The sequence below is a fragment of the Schistocerca piceifrons genome, chromosome 3, assembly GCF_021461385.2.
Source record: "Schistocerca piceifrons isolate TAMUIC-IGC-003096 chromosome 3, iqSchPice1.1, whole genome shotgun sequence".
Lineage (NCBI taxonomy): Eukaryota > Metazoa > Arthropoda > Insecta > Orthoptera > Acrididae > Schistocerca > Schistocerca piceifrons.
The window spans coordinates 722,387,327-722,409,703 of NC_060140.1; the positions used below are offsets into that span (position 1 = coordinate 722,387,327).

At 38.7% G+C, this 22,377-nt stretch overlaps 1 protein-coding gene across 5 annotated transcripts in view; it reads right to left on the reverse strand.

The window, feature by feature from the left end:
* The window catches only part of LOC124787683 (transmembrane GTPase Marf), a 166,842-nt gene that overhangs the window by 59,008 nt on the left and 85,457 nt on the right, over positions 1-22,377 (reverse strand). For all 5 annotated transcript variants that reach the window (XM_047254501.1, XM_047254502.1, XM_047254505.1 and 2 more), the window contains 3 exons: positions 19,917-20,043; positions 19,186-19,348; positions 17,531-17,761 (listed from right to left, as the gene is read on the reverse strand). In XM_047254501.1, coding sequence (XP_047110457.1) covers positions 17,531-17,761; positions 19,186-19,348; positions 19,917-20,043 — 521 coding nt within the window. The remainder of the gene's footprint in view (positions 1-17,530; positions 17,762-19,185; positions 19,349-19,916; positions 20,044-22,377) is intronic.

The following is a 22,377-nucleotide window of genomic DNA, read 5'->3' on the forward strand; positions in this document are numbered from 1 at the left end:
AAAGAAAAACAGAACCAAATTAAATTCAGTATCTCTAGATTTTACATCTGAGAACACTGTTGAATAAAGTCACCTCCAAAGTGACACCACGTAACAGTTTAACGTACTAAAGTTATAACACTTAGGAAGGAATGGAGAAGACATGAAGAGGCATATGGGATCAAAATAGCTTGAGTTAGGAAGAGAGAGCCTTATTTAAAGGAGAGGACTAACACTAATAAAGATTTTAAGAAGTACTGCAAGCAGCATTGCAGAATTCTTCACTAGGTCATTAAGAAGATAAAAGAAACTGCATACTAAGCACAAAAAATTAAAAATTCAAAGAACAAGGTTATTACAATTTGGAGCATTATTAGGCATGAAACAAATTAACTAGGTATTGCAAATCGAAATAAACTCTATGATAACAGTAGCAGCAAGAAAGACACTACAACATTCAAGCATCAGCCACGAGTCTCAATGAATTCTCCCCAACAGTATGAGCAAAAAAGGAGGGGCAAAAAATGGTCCATCAAAGGAAGAGCCATTAGATGTACTTAAGGAGACTGGTCCATGGATACCAGGGGAAATCTTGAAAAAACTGTCAGTTTTCTAATCAGTGTAACTCAAAGAGTAAGATTTGTAAGCCTATATAATGCTCACTACCTTTTAGGACATCTTTTGGGAGCATTTATAGCTTTAGCTCTCAGACTTTTTTTTTTAATTTTACTTTTTTGTTGCAACTGAAATAAAACATGCTAATTATTTATGTACATCAAGGTACATATTACTCAAAATGCAAACAAAGTAGAAGGTTTATTTTTTCCTGTAAGTTCTTTACACTATTATCTTTAAAGCAGACTATTGAAAGGATATTGCTGTCATAAATCGTGGTACAAAAAAATGTTAAGAATGATTATAAAAAATTTTTGAAATGAATTCAGGGTTTTTCTTCAAAAAAAGCATTTTATTTTCAAAGTTAAATCACAAGAGCAGTCTACTTTTTAGTTAAGCATGTTTTTCTACTTTTTAGTTAAACATGTTTTAAGACAGTATACAAAATTTCAGCTCTCTATCTTTAATAGTTTTTAGCCGAAGTGTACCAGAACATGAAATAATTTAAATTTCAGGAAATTCAAGTTAAAGTTAAAACTTGCTTTTCTATTAAACTTTCATCGCACTAATGCATCTCAGGTCCATATTCATCTTGTTTCCTGAGTTGTTCTTCCTCCCTTCTCTTTTTCACACTACTACATCTTATTCTTGCTTCTTCGGTGGCTTCCAACACTCCTTTGGTCAGTGGCTATTAGAACTTGTATATTTAGTCCACCAGGCATTCCCATCAGTTCCATAACATTAAGCCTAGACACTGCATTGTCACTGAAACATGGATTAGCGTCTAGCACACCTATTTTCAAAGTATTTAGTCCTACTAGAACAGTTTTTGCTATCCATTCCCATATACAACTGTTGAAACTTCCATTTGGAATTTGAGTCGTCCTAATAAACATTTCTCTAATAATCTTGTGTCACTAAGATCCCTATGCATAGGTTTCATAACTTCCATTACAGCAAATGGCAAAGAATTTTTATGGTTGTAGGTCTCACTGAGTAATAGCCCTCTGGTATCATCATCATAAATCACTGCCACGTGGGCAAAGTGCACAATATGGATTGTCTTCTGTGGAGGATTTATGAAAGAGGGTTATCCCATACTACCTTTTTCTTTCCCTCAAGGTCATTTTTATTTTGTCTTATGGATTGTCCATAATAATACTAAAACCTGTCTATTTCTTCATCTGTAAGCCAACCATGCTCACTAATGCACTTTCCCTTCGAATTCCTCTTCAAGTTCCTCATTGCTGTACCTAACTTTTTCTGGACATGTCCAACACATTCCATTTTTTCAATTTTTGTGTCAGCATACAAACTTTTTGGTACCCTTTTCAGTCTCCATTACTTATGTGAGATGTATACAACACACCATATTTCTCCACTGACCTGTAAAATGTCTTCCCAACACCTTCATATTCCACTATAACCACTAAAACTAATCAGACAATTATGATTTTCAGTTCCATTAGTACAGCCCAGACAGTACATGGTAATAGATGCCACATCATTGACTTTACAATTGTCCAAAGAGATAGCCGTCACTACACCTCTCTGTTGGTGGGATGCATCCAGGGCTGCAGACATACATGTATTGCTGTCATTCATGTCCACATTTTTCTGAACAGCATTTTTCTTACTATCATTTGCTACTTCTTCTAAAGTTTGAAGAATAATTTTATTGCACCTGTCAACCCTTGTAGGGGGAGGTAAGTCCATGAGAGCACAGAAAATTTGAGCACTTCTGTACCCTTTCATATACACCTCATAGCATAAGCAAGTTTAATATTTGTGTTATAACTCTCTGTTTAGTTACACCATAAGAATAACCACATTAGCATAACTCACAAACAATTCTTAATTTTGATGCACAACTTCTTCTAGCATATATCTCCTCAACTACCTTCACACCACTATTGCCACATTCCTTACACTACAAAGCTTTCTTTATTAGTTCAGACAGAGCAGAGTGTTCAACAATAACACAACCTGAATCAATAGTTGGCATCTCTACATTATCAGCATTAATATTTTCAAACCCAATGTCCAAATATTTCAGTTTTAGCTTCAAAGCACGCGTCCCGTGAAACCCACATTCTCAATGTATTGTCCCGCACCACATTCGTAGTGCCCCCGCCCATTACACTCATTACTCGCGGCGCGTTGCAGATTCCTGTAAGAGTTCGGGCACTGTTTGTGCATCTGCACAGAAGAAGAAGATGGTCAAGTGGCCGGTGAGCCTTAACTATATATATACTAAGATGGTATCTGTTCTTTCGGACATGTCCGAAAGAACAGATACCATCTTAGTATATACAAAAATCTTATGCTGCACTTTACTCTTGTAATGAGTCAATGAGTCAAGGTACTTTTCCTGAAAAGAATGGCATAGGCAGCAGTAAAATCCTTTACAAAAGTGGAGATATGGAAGTGATTTCTGATTCTTGACCCATCTCTCTCCTTCCTGTCCAATCAAAAATTTTTGAGACAATAGCTTATAAAAGAATACTGAATCACCTTTCTCAGAGTAATCTGCTGCTCATTTGGTCTTACAAAGATTTATCAACTCTGAAAAAAATGTATGACTTCAAGAACTAAGTTCTAGTAGAACTAAAGAAGAAAATTACTCTGTTGACATGTGTCATCTTGCATAGGAAGGTCTTTGACTGTGGAGATCATAAAATTCTACAGGGGATTAAAATAGTATGGTGTAAAAGGTGAGCTCATGCAAGGATTGTGTTCTACATTAACAACAAAAAACTACAGGTCACATTAGCAAACAATGTGTCAGGAATAATACTAAATTCAAAGTGAGGGAACATCAAATAATCGTCTTGCTCCGGTTCGTGATCTTCAAAACAATTTACTTAAGACATTACAGGAATCTTCAAGTATTGTAATGTTTGCTGATGCAAGTATACTAGAAAGAGCCCACACACTTTTACGCAAACAAAGGCAAGGAGAATAAAGGAAGGAGATTAGAAATTGTTCACGTTTAACACCTTAACTCTTAGTTTCACAAATTTCATGCAATTCCAAACAAATAATAATGACTTTCGAAGCAGTTATCAGTATGCGTAAGTTGGATGAGGCTCCATGTGTGAAGTTCCTGGGCATCCAGATAGATAATAACTGCCATATGGCACAATCTTCTGGGGCAATGCCACTAACTGGAAAAAAGTATTTACAAAAACACTATAGAAACATGCAACAATAATATTGCGTAAGGTTACTAAGCAAAAATCCTACAGAAATCTCTGCAAAGACCTACAGATTCTCACATTTGTGCGCCAATATATGCCAGCTGCACAGATTATCTTATCAGACAGATCACGGAAGACTTCATCAATGCAACCTACCAAAGAAGGTGGAAACCTGACTTGGGAGGTACATAGAGACCAATCGGCACAATGGAAAGCCCAGCGGGATAACTTGGTCATCGGGAGGTGGGAAGGGAATGAGAAAATCAACAGAAAGTGTTCACTATAACACAGGTCATCATGTGGTAGCCAGTGCAAAGACGGAAGAAGGGGAGGGGAAGAGAACGAAAAATCAATGGTGGAACAAGTGCCACATGCAGCATTAACATGAGTAGGAGAACCATCATCAAGAAGGCACATGTCGTGGTCAACAAGAAATTCGTCAATGAGGAACGCCCAACTAGATGAAGAAGCACTGCTCCACAAAGGGTGATGGGCATTAAAATCCCCAAGGAGGAGGAAGCAAGGGGGAGTTGCTGAAGGACAGCAGTTAGAGCACACAGCCAGTCAGCAGGGAGACAGAGATTGCAAACCGTGATGGCTGAGTACAAGTGGACCCCAAATGGCAACCGTTTTCAATGTTGTGCGAAGTGGGATTCATGTACCACCAATATCCATATGGACCAACATGCATACACCGCCAGAAGCCCTCAAAGGGCCAACCAGGTTCCGATCAAAAGCACGAAGAGACAGTTAGTGAGCAGAAGTAAAATGAAATTCCTGAAGTACGACACAAACTACCGGGTGAAAGGCAATATGGGATTGCAACTCTGGGAGGTGACGGTAGAAGCAATTACAGTTCCACTGAATGTTCATGGAGCCGGAATCTAAAGAGGCAGTAAATAGGTTGGACCCAATCATGCCGACAGGTCGCTGTCTGTCACTAATGACAATGGGGTGACATCCATAAATAAGATGACATACTCAGGTTGTGAGGGGGAGATGGCAGCTCTGAGGGCACCAGAGGGAGAGGGAGAGGGGGAGGAGGAGGGGGTAGGAGGGGCTTGTCCTTGGACTTAGATTTCTTCTTCTTCTTTTTCGACGGTTGAGGAGGGCAGGGCACAGAGGGAGAGCAGGCATCTGCAAGATCTGGAACTGAAAGAGAGCGGGTGACCTTGTGGCGCACAGACTGTGTATCCCGTGGTCAAAGTGTGGTAGCAGTCCTCTGGCCTGGTAGACGCTGGGGGAAAGGGTCCTGGGAGGGAGCCCCTTCACCGGCAGGTGCCGAAGATGGGGGGCACTTCTTCAGCCGGGGAGGGCAAGTGACATCAGAGTGGAGAGATGAGAACCACAGGGGAGGGGGAGAGAAGATGTAGGAGGAGGAAAGGATGTAACAGAGGCAAAAGTGGAAGACATCAACACTAGGTGGAGTTAGTCGTATTTTTGACGAGCCTAAGTATAAGACAGATGATACAGGGACTTAAACTCTTGTATCTTCTTTTCTTTCTTGTACGCTGGGAAATCTAATGAGAGTGGTGGTCGTGACAATTTACACAAACAGGTGGCAGAACACAGGGACTTCTCTCATGGTGTGGGTTCCTCAGTCATCAAACAGGGGTTCGCCATACAGCGGGAAGACATAAGCCCAAAATGCAAGCACCAAAACCACCTCATGGGTGGTGGGACGTACAGCTTTACATCATGTTAGTAACACATAACTCTGACCACCTCTGTGAGAGTATCTTCCTTGAAAGCCAGAATAAAGATGCCGGTAAAACAAGGAATGTGACTTCTAAGGCCCTTTTAAGATCTTACCAGACATCGCATGTGATTTCTAAATGCAAGAAACCATGCATGATTGCAGAAATTCTGGTTTTACCAGCAGCAATTGATATAGTATCAACAACGTTTGGTGACTCATTAGCTTAACAGTTGAAAAGTATTCCTCTCTGAAAGTGCTTAGAAGAATTTTAGGCACTTCTGACAATTTACTCAAGAAGTTAATCGATAAATTATGTAACAACTATTTTACACTTAAAGTGAACAAAGTGACTAATATTCATATTCATAAAGATGCTCATTTGACTGCTTATGGTCATTTCACTGATGAGTTTCACATCACAGAGGAATTTCTTTTCTGTTAGCAGATAGTGGAGACAGCTACAGCCAAAGTCTTTCTAAAATGATGAACATTATTTTTAATCAAAATGAGGTATCAGTGAATAAGTGCATTGGATTATGCACGATTTATTCCAAACAAAAGTTAAAGCTGTAGCTTCTGATGCAGTATGGACTCACTGCATGATACACTGGGAAGCTCTGGCCACTAAAGATCTTAGACCACCCCTTCATGAAGTGCTGCAAATGGTTACACAAACAATCAATGCTATTAAGGAAATATCTATAAATTCAAGGTGATTTAAAGTGTTATATTAGGAGACAGGTGCTGAACATGCTCAACTGCTCTATTTTAACAATGCTCGATCATTTTCATGGTGTAAATTAATAAAAAGAATGTTTGAACTGAGGAATGACAAACTTTGTTTCTTAAAGTGAAAAGTCACTCTATGGCAGACTATTTCAGCAACAGAGATTTTCTATTGAAAATGGCTGACATCACTGACATCTCTGAGAAATATGTAATTCAGCAACTGTATTATCTTTGAGCAAAAAATGAAGGTGTTCATAACAAAATTAGAGCTGTGGCAAAACCAAATGGAAAGTGGTACGCCCACCACCTTGTCTGTCTTTTCTTCATTGTGAGCAGCAGACGGTCTGGAAAATGCCTGGCTGTAAGGTATGTTTCTCCTGGTGTTTGAGATGGGCATCTTACTGATGTCCCTTGTTGTGGTGTAGATATGGCCAACTGTTCACCAAGACTAATCATGAAGCTCATTCTACTTTGAATTCCACCATGCTTCTCGTTGAGAACTTATGCATAGAAGCATGCAGGGTCCAACAACTGGTAGAGAAGCTTCTGATACTATTTTTTCAGCCTGCTCCTGGCTATCTGGTAGCTTTGCAACTGAGAATCACACCTATTCATCCCTCTCATATTCTTGTCGTTATCAACAACAACTTAAGGTTGAAAATACCACTTCAGTTGTAAATTTCTTTTATTATCATGAGCGGTTTCGGGCTCTCATAAGCCCGTCCTCAGGTGTCGCAACTGTGCTGTGGCCCCCAAGCGCTGCAGTGGATGTGTACTAGGTGCGCGCTCATAGGTAGCACACCAAGCCTACCTATGAGTGCGCACCTAGAACACGTCCACTGCAGCACTCAGGGGCCACAGCACAGTTGTGACACCTAAGGATGGGCTTATGAGAGCCCGAAACCGCTCGTGATAATAAAAGAAATTTACAACTGAAGCGGTATTTTCAACCTCTAGTATAATGCTCAGTTGTGGATCTTCATCAAACAGGATTGTTTGCAATGGCAACTTGTGACTTTTGAACGATTCCATCCTTTGAGTTTTCATTCAAAAATGTATAATCATCCACAGAAAAACAAAAAACAACTCATCACATCATACTGTTTTAGAGGCATACCTGTACTACTACTATCACTGAACAAATACTGGTCACAAACTAAACTAGTGCACACAAATGCAGTAGGCACCATCAGCTTCAGTATTTTCTCATTGTCAGATGTTTCTAAACTGAAGTCACTCATTAGCCTCAACAACCATATTCTGAAAACTTTCAGCACTGTCACTGAAATTATTGTCACTTTCTATGAACAGCTGCTATATCCTCAAATCTGATAAATGACTTCTTTTGCCGTTGCAATAGATCACTCACTAACGTGGCAGTAAAAACAGATGAAAAAGACGTACTTCTGCGGCTGTTTCACTGAACGCGCGCTGTCAACATGAACTCAAATGGCAAATGTTATAACTAGTCCAGAATATGCTGTGTTGCCTGAAGAGAGATGCTCTTAACTGAGAGAGCAAAGGAAAAAAGTTAAAGTCGGGCCAGATGTTTCTGTGTGTTTCAAAGGGGGGGTCAGTCCACGACCAAGTGGCAAATGTTAAGTGTTAAGAGTGTAGGTTTCTAGAATGCAGAGACACCACTGCAACTGTACCACTATAGATGTTATCTTTACCATGGCTCCACTGTTTTGCTCACTTCTCAGCAAAACTTAAGGACAAGATACAAAAAGTAACATAACATATTAACAACTTGGTGTAAATTAATGAAACTGTGGGAGCAAGTTGCCAGAGATATTCCAGTCATGCACAAAAAGCTTGACACCTATAAAGCCAAATGAGACTGGCTCTCCAACATGAGGCAGCTGAAGGTGAGCAGTGTGAGTCAGTGAGCAATTATGTTGTTGTTCGTTACAACATGACCTGTGAACATTTGGATGACTTCACACAAAGGACCTGAAGAAGGATGAAATGTTACAAGTGCAACCCACGAGTTTGGTACTGCTCACAGCATTAGTTCATGTGCATCGAGATCATTCTGAACCATAGGCACTGCTGACTGAAGAGAGGATGTGGTAGATCGAACTAAATTACAGCAGCAGATGACCACTACATTGTGCAACAGGCAAGAAGGGACCCACGTCAAGGAAAGGGCGGAACTGCAACCATATTTAAGAGAACTCCAAGGAACACAATCTCTTGCTCCACAGTGGCACATACACTATTAAGAACAATTTCCTGCCTTTTGTAATGTCTGAGTCAGCATTGTGAATTGTGGTGACTTCAGTTTAATTATTGTTGTTGAATAAAAGTGTCATTTCTGTTTGTTTCATTGAGTATTTCTTTCAATTAACTTCTGCACTATGCTGTAGCATTTTTTTTTTTTTTTTTTTTTTTTGTTATGTATGGTCCAAGTTTCAATGAGCTATGTCACTTTGCAGGGACACATCATGTGAAAGTCACTTTCATCCTTTCCGAATGTTTATCAGTGTGTTTGATTGGGTGTGTGGGAGGCAGGGGGGGTGGAAGGGGAACAGTCCTTTGAGCTAATGTGTTTCGATGAGAGTTCTTACACCACCACTAAATGTAAATGTCGTGCGACTAGGGCCTTCCATCGGGTAGACCGTTCGCCGAGTGCAAGTCCGAAATAGCACCATTGTCTTTGTGATGTTCATTTTAGCTCCACTGTTTTATTTATGAGAGAGTTTGTATACTTTCAGTTTCCTTAAGAGGTTCATTTGATGCCATGTTATTGTCATGTTTTGTGGCATTTTTTTTCCCCAAAGATAAATTTCTGTTGATTTCTGTTCGGGCAAATTCACACTTCTCATTTTCCATGGATTTCCATAATCATTTTAATTTTCTTTACACTTTAGATTGTTTCGTATCAAAAAACTTATTAGTAATGTTTATGATAGCATGAGTAATTTTATAGTATGACTGCTCTGTTCTGCATTGATTTTTGCCACTCTGAGATAATATTTATGAATGATGAAAAAGTTTATTTTTAAAATGACATATCAGTTTTTGCTTTCTTTCATAAATTGGTTAGTGAGGATATATTATTCAGATATGATTATGTAAATTAGAAATGTATGCCACATTTCCATCTTCGAAGTTTAAAGAGATGCATACCTGGCCTCTGAAAACACCAACTAGCTAGCTATTGTTCCTACATGTTACAGCACTTCAACAGTTTGGCTCCAAGACTTTCATTTTACTGATTAGGAATATTAACATCTGTCACCGAGAAAGGGTGGCTCTGTAAAATTTGTTTTCCCAGTCACTTCTATGAGCTGTTCTGTGGCTACTGCTTACTATAGTTTCTGTTTCTGGGGTGAGGAGGCTTTCTTCAGCTTAGTATTGATAGGCCAAAATTTCCCCAATCCTCCTAAACAGATAGTGGTTTGGACATTTCCTCAGAAAAACTAGTATTTACAGCATCAAATCCAAAGAAACCTGAGGAAGTCCAAGCACCTTACAGTAACACTGTCAATGGGAGCAGGAAATGACAAATGAATATGCCTGCAGTCTGTTCCTGATTCTGACTGGCACACAGACCTGTATGTTAAATTATTTTGTAGAGTGATATGAAGCTCACAAAATTGATGATTTGCCCAGCAGCCTTCACATGGGCCCTCTGAGGCAGAGTTCGTACTTAAATCCTACGCAGCATTCGAAAGTGCATCCCTGTGCGTGTGCGAATTGGATTCTCCTTAGATACTTGCGTGCTTTTATCAGAAAGTGTTGCAGATAGTTTGGTAAAAATAAGAGTCAGATCAGGATGTGAAGCCATTACTTAGCTACAGGTGGTGCTGTACAAAAGTGATGGGTTTGGCTAAGTTCATTCGATACCAATAATTTTAATCTGTTTCAGTGCAAATTTGAGCATGGTTTCTTTTTCTTTTTTTTTATTACTTTTTCTTCAATGACTTAACTGTATTTGCGATTTGTTGTTGTGAAGATTACTGGCAAGAGTTGCTGTTAACCAGTTGGAGGCAGTATAGTGAACAAACATAAGTGAACGTGTTCCAGTCCAGCGGTCAGAGCTTCGAATCTTTCCTGATAGCTGTTAGACAGCTGCAGGGCTTGTAATTATTGACTTTGAGTTGTGGAAAGCTTAACCCTGTTTCACAGATCAAAGTGAGAGTTGGGAGCTTTATTTGAATTGATTTTACAAGTGGGGGAGTGCAGACAATTCATCCAGGTCCACCAGCCAACTTTACTGATTTAATCTGAGAGCAGTACATCACATAATATGTCTTATGCACCACACGCTAAGGAAGCTCAAGGCACAGACAAAAGAAAGATTTCACCAGGCCATGTCTCAATGTAGTACATGGCACATCTTTAACTTTCTAGTAGTCTGTAATTAAAGGGGTCAAGTAATTCATCAGTAATTTATGTCATATGGTGTGAAAGCATAAACAGTCATTTGCAATAATTTCAAAATGACTGGTTCTTCTACAAGACCACACAAGGGAGAAATTGAAAGAAGCCTTCAAAACATGCCGGGACACTGGGTGCTTACTGTCTAGAGTAAGAAACCATGTAATCCACAGTGAAAGGGCACTGAGGGTGCTAGATATTATATGCCATGGATGGCTCTGAAGATGAAATAATATAGGAGAAGTATCATACAATAAGAAAGCACATTAAGCTTACAAACGATTATGATGATGACCAATGATTTTTCCGCAATCAGTAACTGGAAAAAGTTTGGATAATGTGTGTTGTATGGTACTTTATACCAATACGACAATGGTAAATTTAGATCTGTCAGAATTAATTATAATTAAGAGAATCTTCCAGAGGACTCTTCAAAATAATGGGAGAGAGATCATCTTATAGTTGGACGACAAAGGTCTTAGTGAAGCAGTTTCTCAGTGTCTTCACAGACACCGGTATTATGGGCATTAGGCCTTAATGTAAGGCATGTTTCCAAAACACACACACACAAGACATCATCTGAGGCTGTAAAATTATTAACAGTTAATTTTTAAACAGAAACATGTTTAAATAGCCAAACATATGTTACTGAGATTGTACAGTGGAAGAGATGGAGCAGTTTAGTTTATTTAGCAATAAGATCACAGTTGTTCTCCTTCTATGTTAAATTTGGGAGTAAAACTGCTCTTAAGCTGGTTGTTGATGCTTCTTTCAGTGCACTCTACCCCACATGTGCAAGGGATTTGGTATTCTCACGCTGTGGGAAGTAGTGGCCTTAGGCGCTCCACAGTATTAAAGTATTCATATACATTTCTTGTTGGTTTACACACAGTGTCAACACTGTACCTCCTAACGCTTTGACAAAGTGGTCTGTGACCATCTGCAAAAAAGTGAGGAACATATTACCTTTCGGTTGCTGCTTTTTCATCAGAAGCTCCAGGTCTTTTCGGAGTCTAATGCCCTGCTTGTCCATCACAGTAGCCATTTTTGCTTAAGTAATTCTGAAATAACTGAGCTTTTCCTCCCACTACAGCAGATGATAGAATCTTTCAGCCAGGTCCACCACAGTATATTCCTCCACTTCTCTGTTTTGAGATGCCAATTGAAAATTTTGTGAAGGTATGAGCCTTCTGTAGACTTTGTGCCCTGAAATCCCACCAGTTTTTCTAATTCTATGTACATCCAAAAATGAAATTTGACTTCCTTTCTCTTTTTTTCCATTGTGAACTTTGTACGAGGACCATTCAAAAAATTTCAAAACATTTGTCATTTCGCGTCAATGGTTCATTGGTGCGAAATGCTGTTGGCATCCCTGCACACACCTGCATTTAATGTGTAACTGCTGGAAGTTTCATTGTTATAACTCAGTTATTGTTCAGTGCTGTATTGAGTAGAACATTGTGTCACACAGTTTGCGAATTTCGAGATGGCAGAGTTAGTGGAGCAAGATGTCTGCATCAAATTTTGCGTGAAACTCAAGAAAACTTTTACAGAGACACACCAAATGATGCACAAAGCCTATGGTGCTGAGTGCTTAAGCCATACTCAGTGTTACAAATGGTTCACACAGTTTAAAAATGGATGGATGGAAGCTAAAGATGATCCTCATTCAGGACGCCCTTCGGCATCTACCGACGACGCTCATGTGGGGGAGCACCAACAAAATAGTGCATGCCAATCAAAGACTGACTGACAGAGAGTGCACAAGAATGTAACATTTCAGTTGGCTCATGCCATGAAATCTTGGCATACCACAGCTCGTAAGTCAAGATCATAAAGTCCTTTGACTATTGCACAAAAAGTGAAATTACTGTGTTTCCTCATACTTCGTAGTCTCTAGACCTGGCCCCTGTGGACTTTTTTTCCCCCCAAAGTTGGAAACCCCATTGAGAGGATGAAGATTTTCAATGGTAGACAAGATAAAAGAAAATTCACCGATGGCACTTGGCACGGTTCAGCAACAGGTGTACCAAGACTACTTCTGAAAGTGGAAATGGTATTGTGGAGGAGAGTATTTTGAAGCAGTCCATGTACAGTAAGTGAAAGGTATGTTGTTGTTGTGGTCTTCAGTCCAGAGACTGGTTTGATGCAGCTCTGTACAACCTCTGGTTCTGTCAGTTTATCCAGGTCCCATCTCCTTAAATTCCCACCTTTTTGCAGTTCCTTTAGTTTTAATATATAGTTCATAACCAATAGATTGTGGTCAGAGTCCACATCTGCCCCTGGAAATGTCTTACAATTTAAAACCTGGTTCCTAAATCTCTGTCTTACCATTACATAATCTATCTGATACCTTCTAGTATCTCCAGGATTCTTCCATGTATACAGCCTTCTTTCACGATTCTTGAACCAAGTGTTAGCTATGATTAAGTTATGCTCTGTGCAAAATTCTACCATGCGGCTTCCTTTTTCATTCCTTACCCCCATTCCATATTCACCTACTACGTTTCCTTCTCTTCCTTTTCCTACTATCGAATTCCAGTCACCCATGAGCATTAAATTTTCATCTCCCTTCATTATCTGAAGAATTTCTTTTACGTCATCATACATTTCATCAATCTCTTCATCACCTGTGGAGCTAGTCAGCATATAAACTTGTACTACTGTGGTAGGCGTGGGCTTCGTATCTATCTTGGCCACAATAATGCATTCACTACACTGTTTGTATTAGCTTAGCCGTATTCTTATTTTTTTTATTCATTATTAAAGCTACTCTTGCATTACCCCTATTTTGTAAAAGGTAAGTGCAAAAAAAATTTGGGGACGAAGTTCTGGAATTTTCTGAACAGACCTTGCATTAGAATTAATAACATCCAGGAAATGTTGGGGTTCATTTTCTCTGCGTGGTCATATAACAAAAGTGTCATCAACACACCAAAACAAATTGTATTTTGTTCTTGGCCATTGAAAGGACTGCTTCTTCAGTTTTTTTCCAAATGGAAATTCACTGAAACTGTACTAAATGAGTTCCCCCATAACCGCACCACCAGTTTGCACATAGCATATGTTGTCCCACTAAAAGTAAGTTAATGTGAGTTGGTACTTAAAGAGATTTGCAAAATCATTTGCATAAATACATGCCAACTGTGGCATCTCTCATACAGAGGAACTATTATAAATAGTGATACAATATCAAGAGCAGCCATAGTACATCTTGGACTCAACCCGAGGGATTTTAATTTTTCAAGTGAGGACGATCTTTAAAATGAGAGTGTGCTTTTCTACAAATTGCTATAGGATAGTGACTGAATGTTTGGCAATCTCATAGGTCAAGAAATCTGTAGCACTAACCTAAGTCTTAACAGGATGTCTCATCTGTCAGTTTTTGTTTAACAGCGCAGTCTTGATGGCAGGACTTCTGCTTTTATAACATATTTCTCATCAGTGGGAGAAAGCATCATGGGCTGAATATTAACAATTTGAGTAGTGATGAACCATGGACTACTTTTTATGGTACTGACAAATATACGCACCAACTGTCAAATACTTAATTTTTTTATCACAACCTGTTTAGGGACTATATTATCCCATTATCAAGTGCTATAAAACAAGGAAACAAAGTCAATAACTCGCAATACTACATGTACTTACACCCACATAAAAAATATGATAAAACATACCTTCAAACCTCTATACCGTTAAGCACTGTCAAAAATAAAAACCCCAGCATCAAACACATATTGTCAAACATAAAACTCTTCTGGAACATGTTGGTGTGTTATAGTCTCAAAGGGCAGTTGTACACTAAAGGCAGCTGCTTTCACCTACCAGAAATAGTAGTACCCTGCAAGGCATATGTCGCAGTGTCCAATGATGCCACTGTCCTTCCCAAAATTGATGTACATTTTATGCCAATTCCTAGTAAATTCTAAAAACCAATACTAAACCTATGTTTCAACATATGCATCCGTTCAGAACAGAAAATCCGGTCTATTTTGAAAAAGTTGGTGGCAGCTTACCACAGAGGGCATTGCTACAGTGGCACCAGAAAATGCCCTTGGAAACTTCTGTCTTTTCATTCAACACACTGATACATTCCTTTCTTAAAGTGCAAAAAATCTCCATTTTTCTCGAAATAACCACCCTTTATCTTCAAAGGGCAATAGGGCAATACCCCCACGCCGTATGTGATATTACCCAACAAATGATGCTCACTCTTGAGATGCTTTGCCATGAAGAATGAGCCATTCTCTTCATTATTATGCTCTTTACATCTTACTTTAATGTTTCTTCCTGTTTCCCCCAGATGGTTTATTTCACAATCCTAATATTTTATTTTCATAAACTCCCACTTTCCCCAACCAGTTCTGCCCTTGTCAATCTTATGCTTCAACCTCTGCTCCAGTTTGTTGTCCATCCTGACTACAAGTTTCACCACTTTGCTGTCAAATAACCTTGCCAAAATTGGGGAATTATCTCATACTAATAATTTTGCACATCTGACAACTGGCATATTATCTTTCTCAGTACTGTTTTGTGAGACAGTTGTACAATGACATCATGACTGATAATGTTATTTGTTGATTGACAACTACTTGGGGCATCATAATTCTTCTATATAAAGGTTCCACAGTGATTCTGTTGAATCTGCAAGGTGAAATGTCATTCTCAACTATCAGATAATCATATACAAAGTCTATTCCCATGTTTTATATCAGAAATTCACCATTAAGTACAGGGGTGATTCTAAAAGTTGGTCGGGGGAGGGGGGGGGGGAGGTTATGGAGGGGAGAATGGAATATCGCTTAACAAAGGGAGAGTTGGGGTCCTCCACTGATAAATTGGTAAAATTTGGTGTTACTTAAAAAGTAGTTTTTGGTAACTGTGGTGGTGGTTAGTGTTTAACGTCCCGTCGACAACGAGGTCATTAGAGACGGAGCACAAGCTCGGGTTAGGGAAGGATTGGGAAGGAAATTGGCCGTGCCCTTTCAAAGGAACCATCTCGGCATTCGCCTGAAACGATTTAGGGAAATCACGGAAAACCTAAATCAGGATGGCCGGAGACGGGATTGAACCGTCGTCCTCCCGAATGCGAGTCCAGTGTGCTAACCACTGCGCCACCTCGCTCGGTATAGTTTTTGGTAACTGCTTTGGAGCTCAGGGTAAAGAAAAAGAAAACTTATTTTAAGATGGAAGATTTTATAAATTACATAAACCATGAAGGGGTCAATTTACAACAAATAAGTTTTCATTAATTTTCTGGACACAGAAAATGACATAAAAAAAAAAAAAAAAAAAAAAAAAAAAAAAAAAAAAAAAAAAAAATCTGTAACAAAATTCACTGGATATTTCCGTCTTCTGCCCAATTTATCATGCTCATTCATCTCCGTTTCCTTTTATGAATATGTCAATGGTATTTTTAATGTTCAAATCTCTTTCTTTATGGATACTTGCAAGAGCATATTTAGCTTCCTTAATTATTGTAAGTGGTACATTAATATACATCCAATGTATATTAATCAATAACAAGACATCGATTTTAAGTTAAATGATGTTTATTGGTTTAGATAGTAAGCTATTTGCCGCACTTATTCTTTTGTTAAATGCATTTGAAATACAGTGCAACCTATATTGCTACATAATTATAAAAGAAAAGATTGGAAAAGATTGAATCTGTTGCAGTAATATATTCACTGATTTCTGAAGTCATTTTATCCAGCGTAATATGATACTCCATTAGATGGGGGGGGGGGGGGGGGGGGGGCGTTAGGCCCCATAGCCCTCCCCCTTGCCACCGCCCCTGCTTAAGTACAAGGTCTTTGAAACATATCTGAATCCTCCTTTATGTCCATGCTCTGGAGCTTCCTCATATACAGCGTACAAGGCAAATTATGCTACTTGCTCCTCTATAGATGTAGAGTACAAAGTACCAAAGAATTTCAACTGAGCACACTTAGAATTTTTACTTTGCATAGCCTGGGTATTGTGTCAATTAAACCACCCACAGCTCAGCACTATGAAAGAAAGAATACCAAATAACCTTTTTTCTGCCTGTACAGAAGATTATAAGAATTCCAAGAATGAGACTAGGATGGCCTGTTCATACGGCATAATGCAACTCTTCCTCAAAACACGATAAACAGTTAATACACAAAAATGTGCAACTTTCAAATTCACAAATAGTTGACATAAACGACTGTCCTGTGTTTCCACTGAGGTAGCAATGTGGCACTATGAAAGGCATCCAGCTATTAAAATTAATGCTGGAATTGTGATAAGCTCAGGCTCTTCAGTGGTTGACAATAAAGTGAGACAGAGGGATGGAATGGGAGGGGAGGGGAGGGCAGGGGAAGGGGTGGGAGGGGAATGGGTGGGAGGGGAAGGGGAAGGGAGGGAGGAGGAGGAATGAGCTTAGGGCCTGAATTCAGATCTCTGTCCTTTGCTGGCAATGTTCTTCCAGTTCAGCTACCTACACATAACTGATAAAATGAAAAAATCATACCTGTTGCTACACCTTTACACACATAAATAGGGACTTTTCTTAAATGCATGATCAGCAACTAATATAAAAAAAAAAGAAAATACAGAGTATAGTATGGCAACAGGAAGGTTTTTTCCCAGAGCAAAATTTTGTCATTCAGTAAACAGGTTTCCTTTCGCACTAAAAAGTAATGTAATACCAATGTTTAAACAGTCTTTTCATTGGTCCTCTTCAGTTTCAGTTCTCTCAGTTTCATAATAATATAGCCAAATATCCATACAGATATTACTCAGTTTCATGTATAGTAACATTTATTGTATCAACAATAATACAGGGCCAAAAATGAAACAAAGTTAGATGGTATAGCTGAGCAGACAACATTTTTATAGCCCATTCCTACACATACCTATGTTACTGAAAGAAATATATTGACATACATACCGTAACCATAAGAGTAGATTCTGCGTTGGCAACAAGAACAAAGACATCTGCATCAAGGCAGTGACGGTCAATCCACTCATCAAGATTTGGCGACACATCAATACCTGGTGAGTCCACAAATACTACATCATCTCTCAGCAGAAGGCATTTATCTTTTGGCCAGAATATTCTGACAAGTGTACTTTCACCCAAACGTTCTTTGCAGAGAGCATGTGCCAACTGTCCAACAGACTGAAAACAAAATCAGGAGACTAAATTTCACAATAAGCAATAAGACTTAGAGCCTATGCTGACAGCTGCTCCATTTCATTTCCATTTCTAAACAGAATGCAATGTCAACATCCTTACTCTCCTACTGCAAAGACTCAATGCAATGTCTCTTTTTTTTTGCTATCAATAAAAGAATGCTACATTTATGAGAACTGTATACATGAGGCAACTTACACATACACAATGAACACCGTAAGAAAAAGTGAAAAAGTGTAGTTTTGATTCTAGTGCTCTAGGAGGAAATAAAGAAAGCAACTATCATGATTATTAAGGGTGTGCTTTTGGGCATTCAGCTGAGTTGATGATTCCTATTTCCTGCACAATATTTCAACTACAGACCCAGTCGTTTGTCTTCTTCAGGAGCTGTGAGTTGTGCTGTACGCACTCAATGCCTAGTTGGAATCCAGGCAGAGTGTACACATTAAAACACATATCTCAGCACCTGAAAATGATGACTTGGTTTGCAATCAAAATATCACGGTCAAAAACTTGGAAGGACTCTTGAAAGCACACCATTAATGAATTGAACCAAAAAAATCTGAGAGAACTAGCCTGCTGCTGACAGACTACCTTTTATTTTTAGCTATATGTTTGCAATCTGAATTCTTTACTGTTTTCTCATAGGCCTTCACAATATCGAGGCTATTTTCTCTGATTTGATCTCTTCCATGATGGTAGTGCTGTAACTTGAAATTAAATAGAATGTTATTTTTCAAATCATAAATAAATAATTTACCCTTTCATTTATGAAACTGATGATGATAGTTTCATACAAAAATGTGTGTGTGTGTGTGTGTGTGTGTGTGTGTGTGTGTGTGTGTGTGTGTATACACGCGCGCGTGTGTGGGAGAGGGAGAGGGAGAGGGAGAGGGAGAGGGAGGGAGGGAGAGAGAGAGAGAGAGAGAGAGAGAGAGAGAGAGAGAGAGAGAGAGAGATTCCTGCCCAATAAAGTTCAATCTATGTAAGTCCATTTTCAATCATTCCATCAAATGAATTAATATTAAAAAGTAGCAAGTATTAATGACATTTCTCTTGGGATTTCATTAAAAGTAATTATTCACTTCAGTCTACACATCATTTGGCTGTCCAAAATAGTTTTACTCAATATTAATTCCTGAATACCTGTAATGGGTGTGCACCACACTCTCCCATCATTACTTGATCCTGAGCCAATCAACACCAACTGCCTATCACCGTAGATGAATAAGGATGTAACTCTTTGACAACACCTCCCACACTACCACCATATTTAGCCTCTATCAATATTTTTAAGTCCTTTTTACATTTAACAAAAAATTCCTAAACTGAAAGATTTCAAATTAATAACTGTTTTTCGAACAACCCATCAGGAACTGCATTCCTCTAAGTGTTACAAATGTTCATACCTTTACATTCTGCTTCTCTTTTGAGTCTTCAGTCACAAGGTACGCTTCTCCATTTTCTGATCCTTCAACTTGTAGAAAACAGTTGGTTGTATGACCAATGCCACTAGGTAGGATCTTGTCTCTTAACATGGCATTTATCACTGTGCTCTTCCCATTACTTGTCCTGAAAGACTTCATCATTAGTGTGTTCTTATAAAATAGTTCAACAAAATATAAAACAGGAAGAAAAGGATTATGCAATCCTCGTTCAAAGCATGCACAAACAGTATTACAGTGGTAACAGAACACATACTTGACTACAGTTTTAGTGTCAGCATTCAGTGTCACAAATTGCATTTTTTTAAATGATTTAATGAGACAATATATCTGCCTTTGAAAGTATAGATTTCCCAAACAGATCTGCTGAAGAAAAGCTTATCAGGAATCCTGTAATAGTGCCTTGCTCAAAGCACCTGACAATATCCAAAATGTCAAAAGGGCTGTGCCATTTAAATACTTATCAATTGAAATACCCATAAATTGTGTATTCATATTTATGATGATAAAGAAAACTTTGAAATATGATGAGCTTTATTACTTGCCTGTTCCCACTATACTTCTATTTGATTTTTATATATAGATGACAAATATGAAAACAAAACTTGATCAACTAATATCATTTATCATGGGAAATAAAAAGTATTCACTGGGAAAACAATAAAATTAATTATAATGTCTCTATCACCACCTACCTTCCAAAAAAGGCCACTTTCATGTGATCCCTTGTGAGGACATCTCTAATGCCTTTAACTTTTTGAATGTAACTTTCCACCTGCACCCTTTCTTCTGGCTGGATAATATTTTGTTCCTTTTCCAGACCTGCAACATAACAAAGGAATTGCAATTCTCCACTTCATCTGTTTGCCATGGAACGTTTGTGTGTGTGTGTGTGTGTGTGTGTGTGTGTGTGTGTGTGTGTGTGTGAGAGAGAGAGAGAGAGAGAGAGAGAGAGAGAGAGAGAGAGAGAGAGAACGAAATAATGGCTGGCGCATGAAATAACTGAACAGTGTATCAGCTTGCAACCAATTGTTAAGGGATAGCATCTTTGACAGGTAATCAAAATGTACTGGTACCAGGTTCAAACCTCATCATTGTGTAAATTCTGAATAAAAATCATCAGCATCGGTGGGCAAAGACTACTGGAATAGAAAGTCACCCTTGTTCTGCCAACAGTCTTGTCAGAGGGCAGAGGAGAGGACAGATGTTCAGGGCATTCTCTTGCCCTTGGGGCAGGAATCTGCAATGATCAACAGCATGAGGATGCAGAAGACAATGAAAACCACTACATTACAGATGCATATTGTGTATCCACAGTGTACATGGACTGTAATTGAAAAAGTGTCATGATGATCTACCCACTGGCAAAAGATTCCAGATTACTCCCCAACTGTATCCACGGGAAGGGCTGCCAAGAGGGAGATGACCATGAGAAAAAGATTGGACAACCAATAAAAGGATAACGCTCTACAAGTCAGGGTGTGGAATGTCAAAAGTTTGAACTGATAAGAAAGCCAGAAAAATTGAAAAAGGAAATGCTAAGGCTCGCTCTAGATGTAATGAGGGTCAGTGAAGCGAAATGGAAAGACAAGGATTTCTGGTCAGGCGAGTGTAGGGAAATACCAACATTAGCAGAAAAAGGTATTAACTGGAGTAGGATTCGTTGCTGAAGAGGGCATTAGAGCAGAGAATGAGTTATTGTGAATAGTTCAGTGAAAGGGTTGTTGTTATCGGAATTGACAGCAAATCAGCACCGACGACTATTGTTCAGATTTACATGCCGATGTCACAAGCAGAAGACAAAGAGATGGGAAAAGTATATTAGGGTATTGAATGGATAATTCAGTCTGTAAAGGGATATGAAAATTTATAGTCATGGAGGATTGAAATGCCACTGTAGGGGAGGGAGTAGAAGAAAAAGTCATGGGAAAATATGGGCTCGATAGTAGAAACAAGAGAGAAGAAATACTAATCGATTTCTGCAATAAATATCAGTTAGTAACAGCAAATATTCTCTTCAAGAAACACACTATGACAAGACATATTTGGAAAAGGCCCGGAGATACGGGATGATTCCAGTTATATTATATTGTGGTCAGGCAGAGATTCCGAATTCAGATACTGGATTATAAGACATAGCCAGGAGCTGTTACAGACTCAGATCACAATGTAGTAGTGACGAAGAGTAGGCTGAAGTTTAAGAGACCAGCCACGAAGAATCAAAGTGCAAAGAAGTTGGACACACCAATACTGAAGAAAGAATAAATACACTTTAAGTTCTCTGAGGCTGTAGATATTGCAATAACGAACAGCTCAGTCAGCAGTTCAGTTGGAGACTAATGGACATCTCTAAAAAGAACAATCAAAGAAGTTGGGAAAAAAAGAAAGAAACATAGGTACAAGGGAGGTAACTGCGAAGGAACCATGGATGACAGAAGAAATACTCCCACTGATTGATGAAAGAAGGAAGCACAAAAATGTTCAGGGAAAGACAGGAATATAGAAATACTAGTAATTTAGAAACAAAATAAAGAGGAAGAGCAGGGAAGCTAAGGTGAAATGGCTACATGAAAAATGTGAAGAAATAGAAAAAGAAATGATTGTCAGAGGGACTAACTCAGCATGCAGAAAAGGCAGAACAACATTTGGTGAAACTAAATGCAAGGGTGGTAACACTAAGAGTGCAACAAGAATTTCACTGTTAATGCAGAGGGGAGAGCAGAAAGGTGGAAAAGTCATGACAGAAGAAGAAACAGGAGTCAACGAGGAAGAGAAAGGGGATCCAGTATTCGAATTTAAAAGAGCTTTGGAAAACATAAGATCAAATAAGGCAGACAGGATAGGTAACATTCCATTGGAATCTCTAAAATCATTGCGAGAAGTTGCAATGAAACAATGATGTAGAATGTATGGACTGGTGATATACCATCAGATTTTCAGACAAAGATTACAAAGCCAACAAGTGTGAGAATTATTGCACATTACAAAGCCAACAAGTGTGAGAATTATTGCACAATCAGTTTAACAGTTCATGCAACCAAGTTGCTGACAAGAATAATACACAGAAAAATGGAAAAGAAAATTCAGGATCTGTTAGATGAGGATCAGTTTGGCTTTAGGAATGGTAAAACCACCAGTCAGTCAGTTCTGACACTG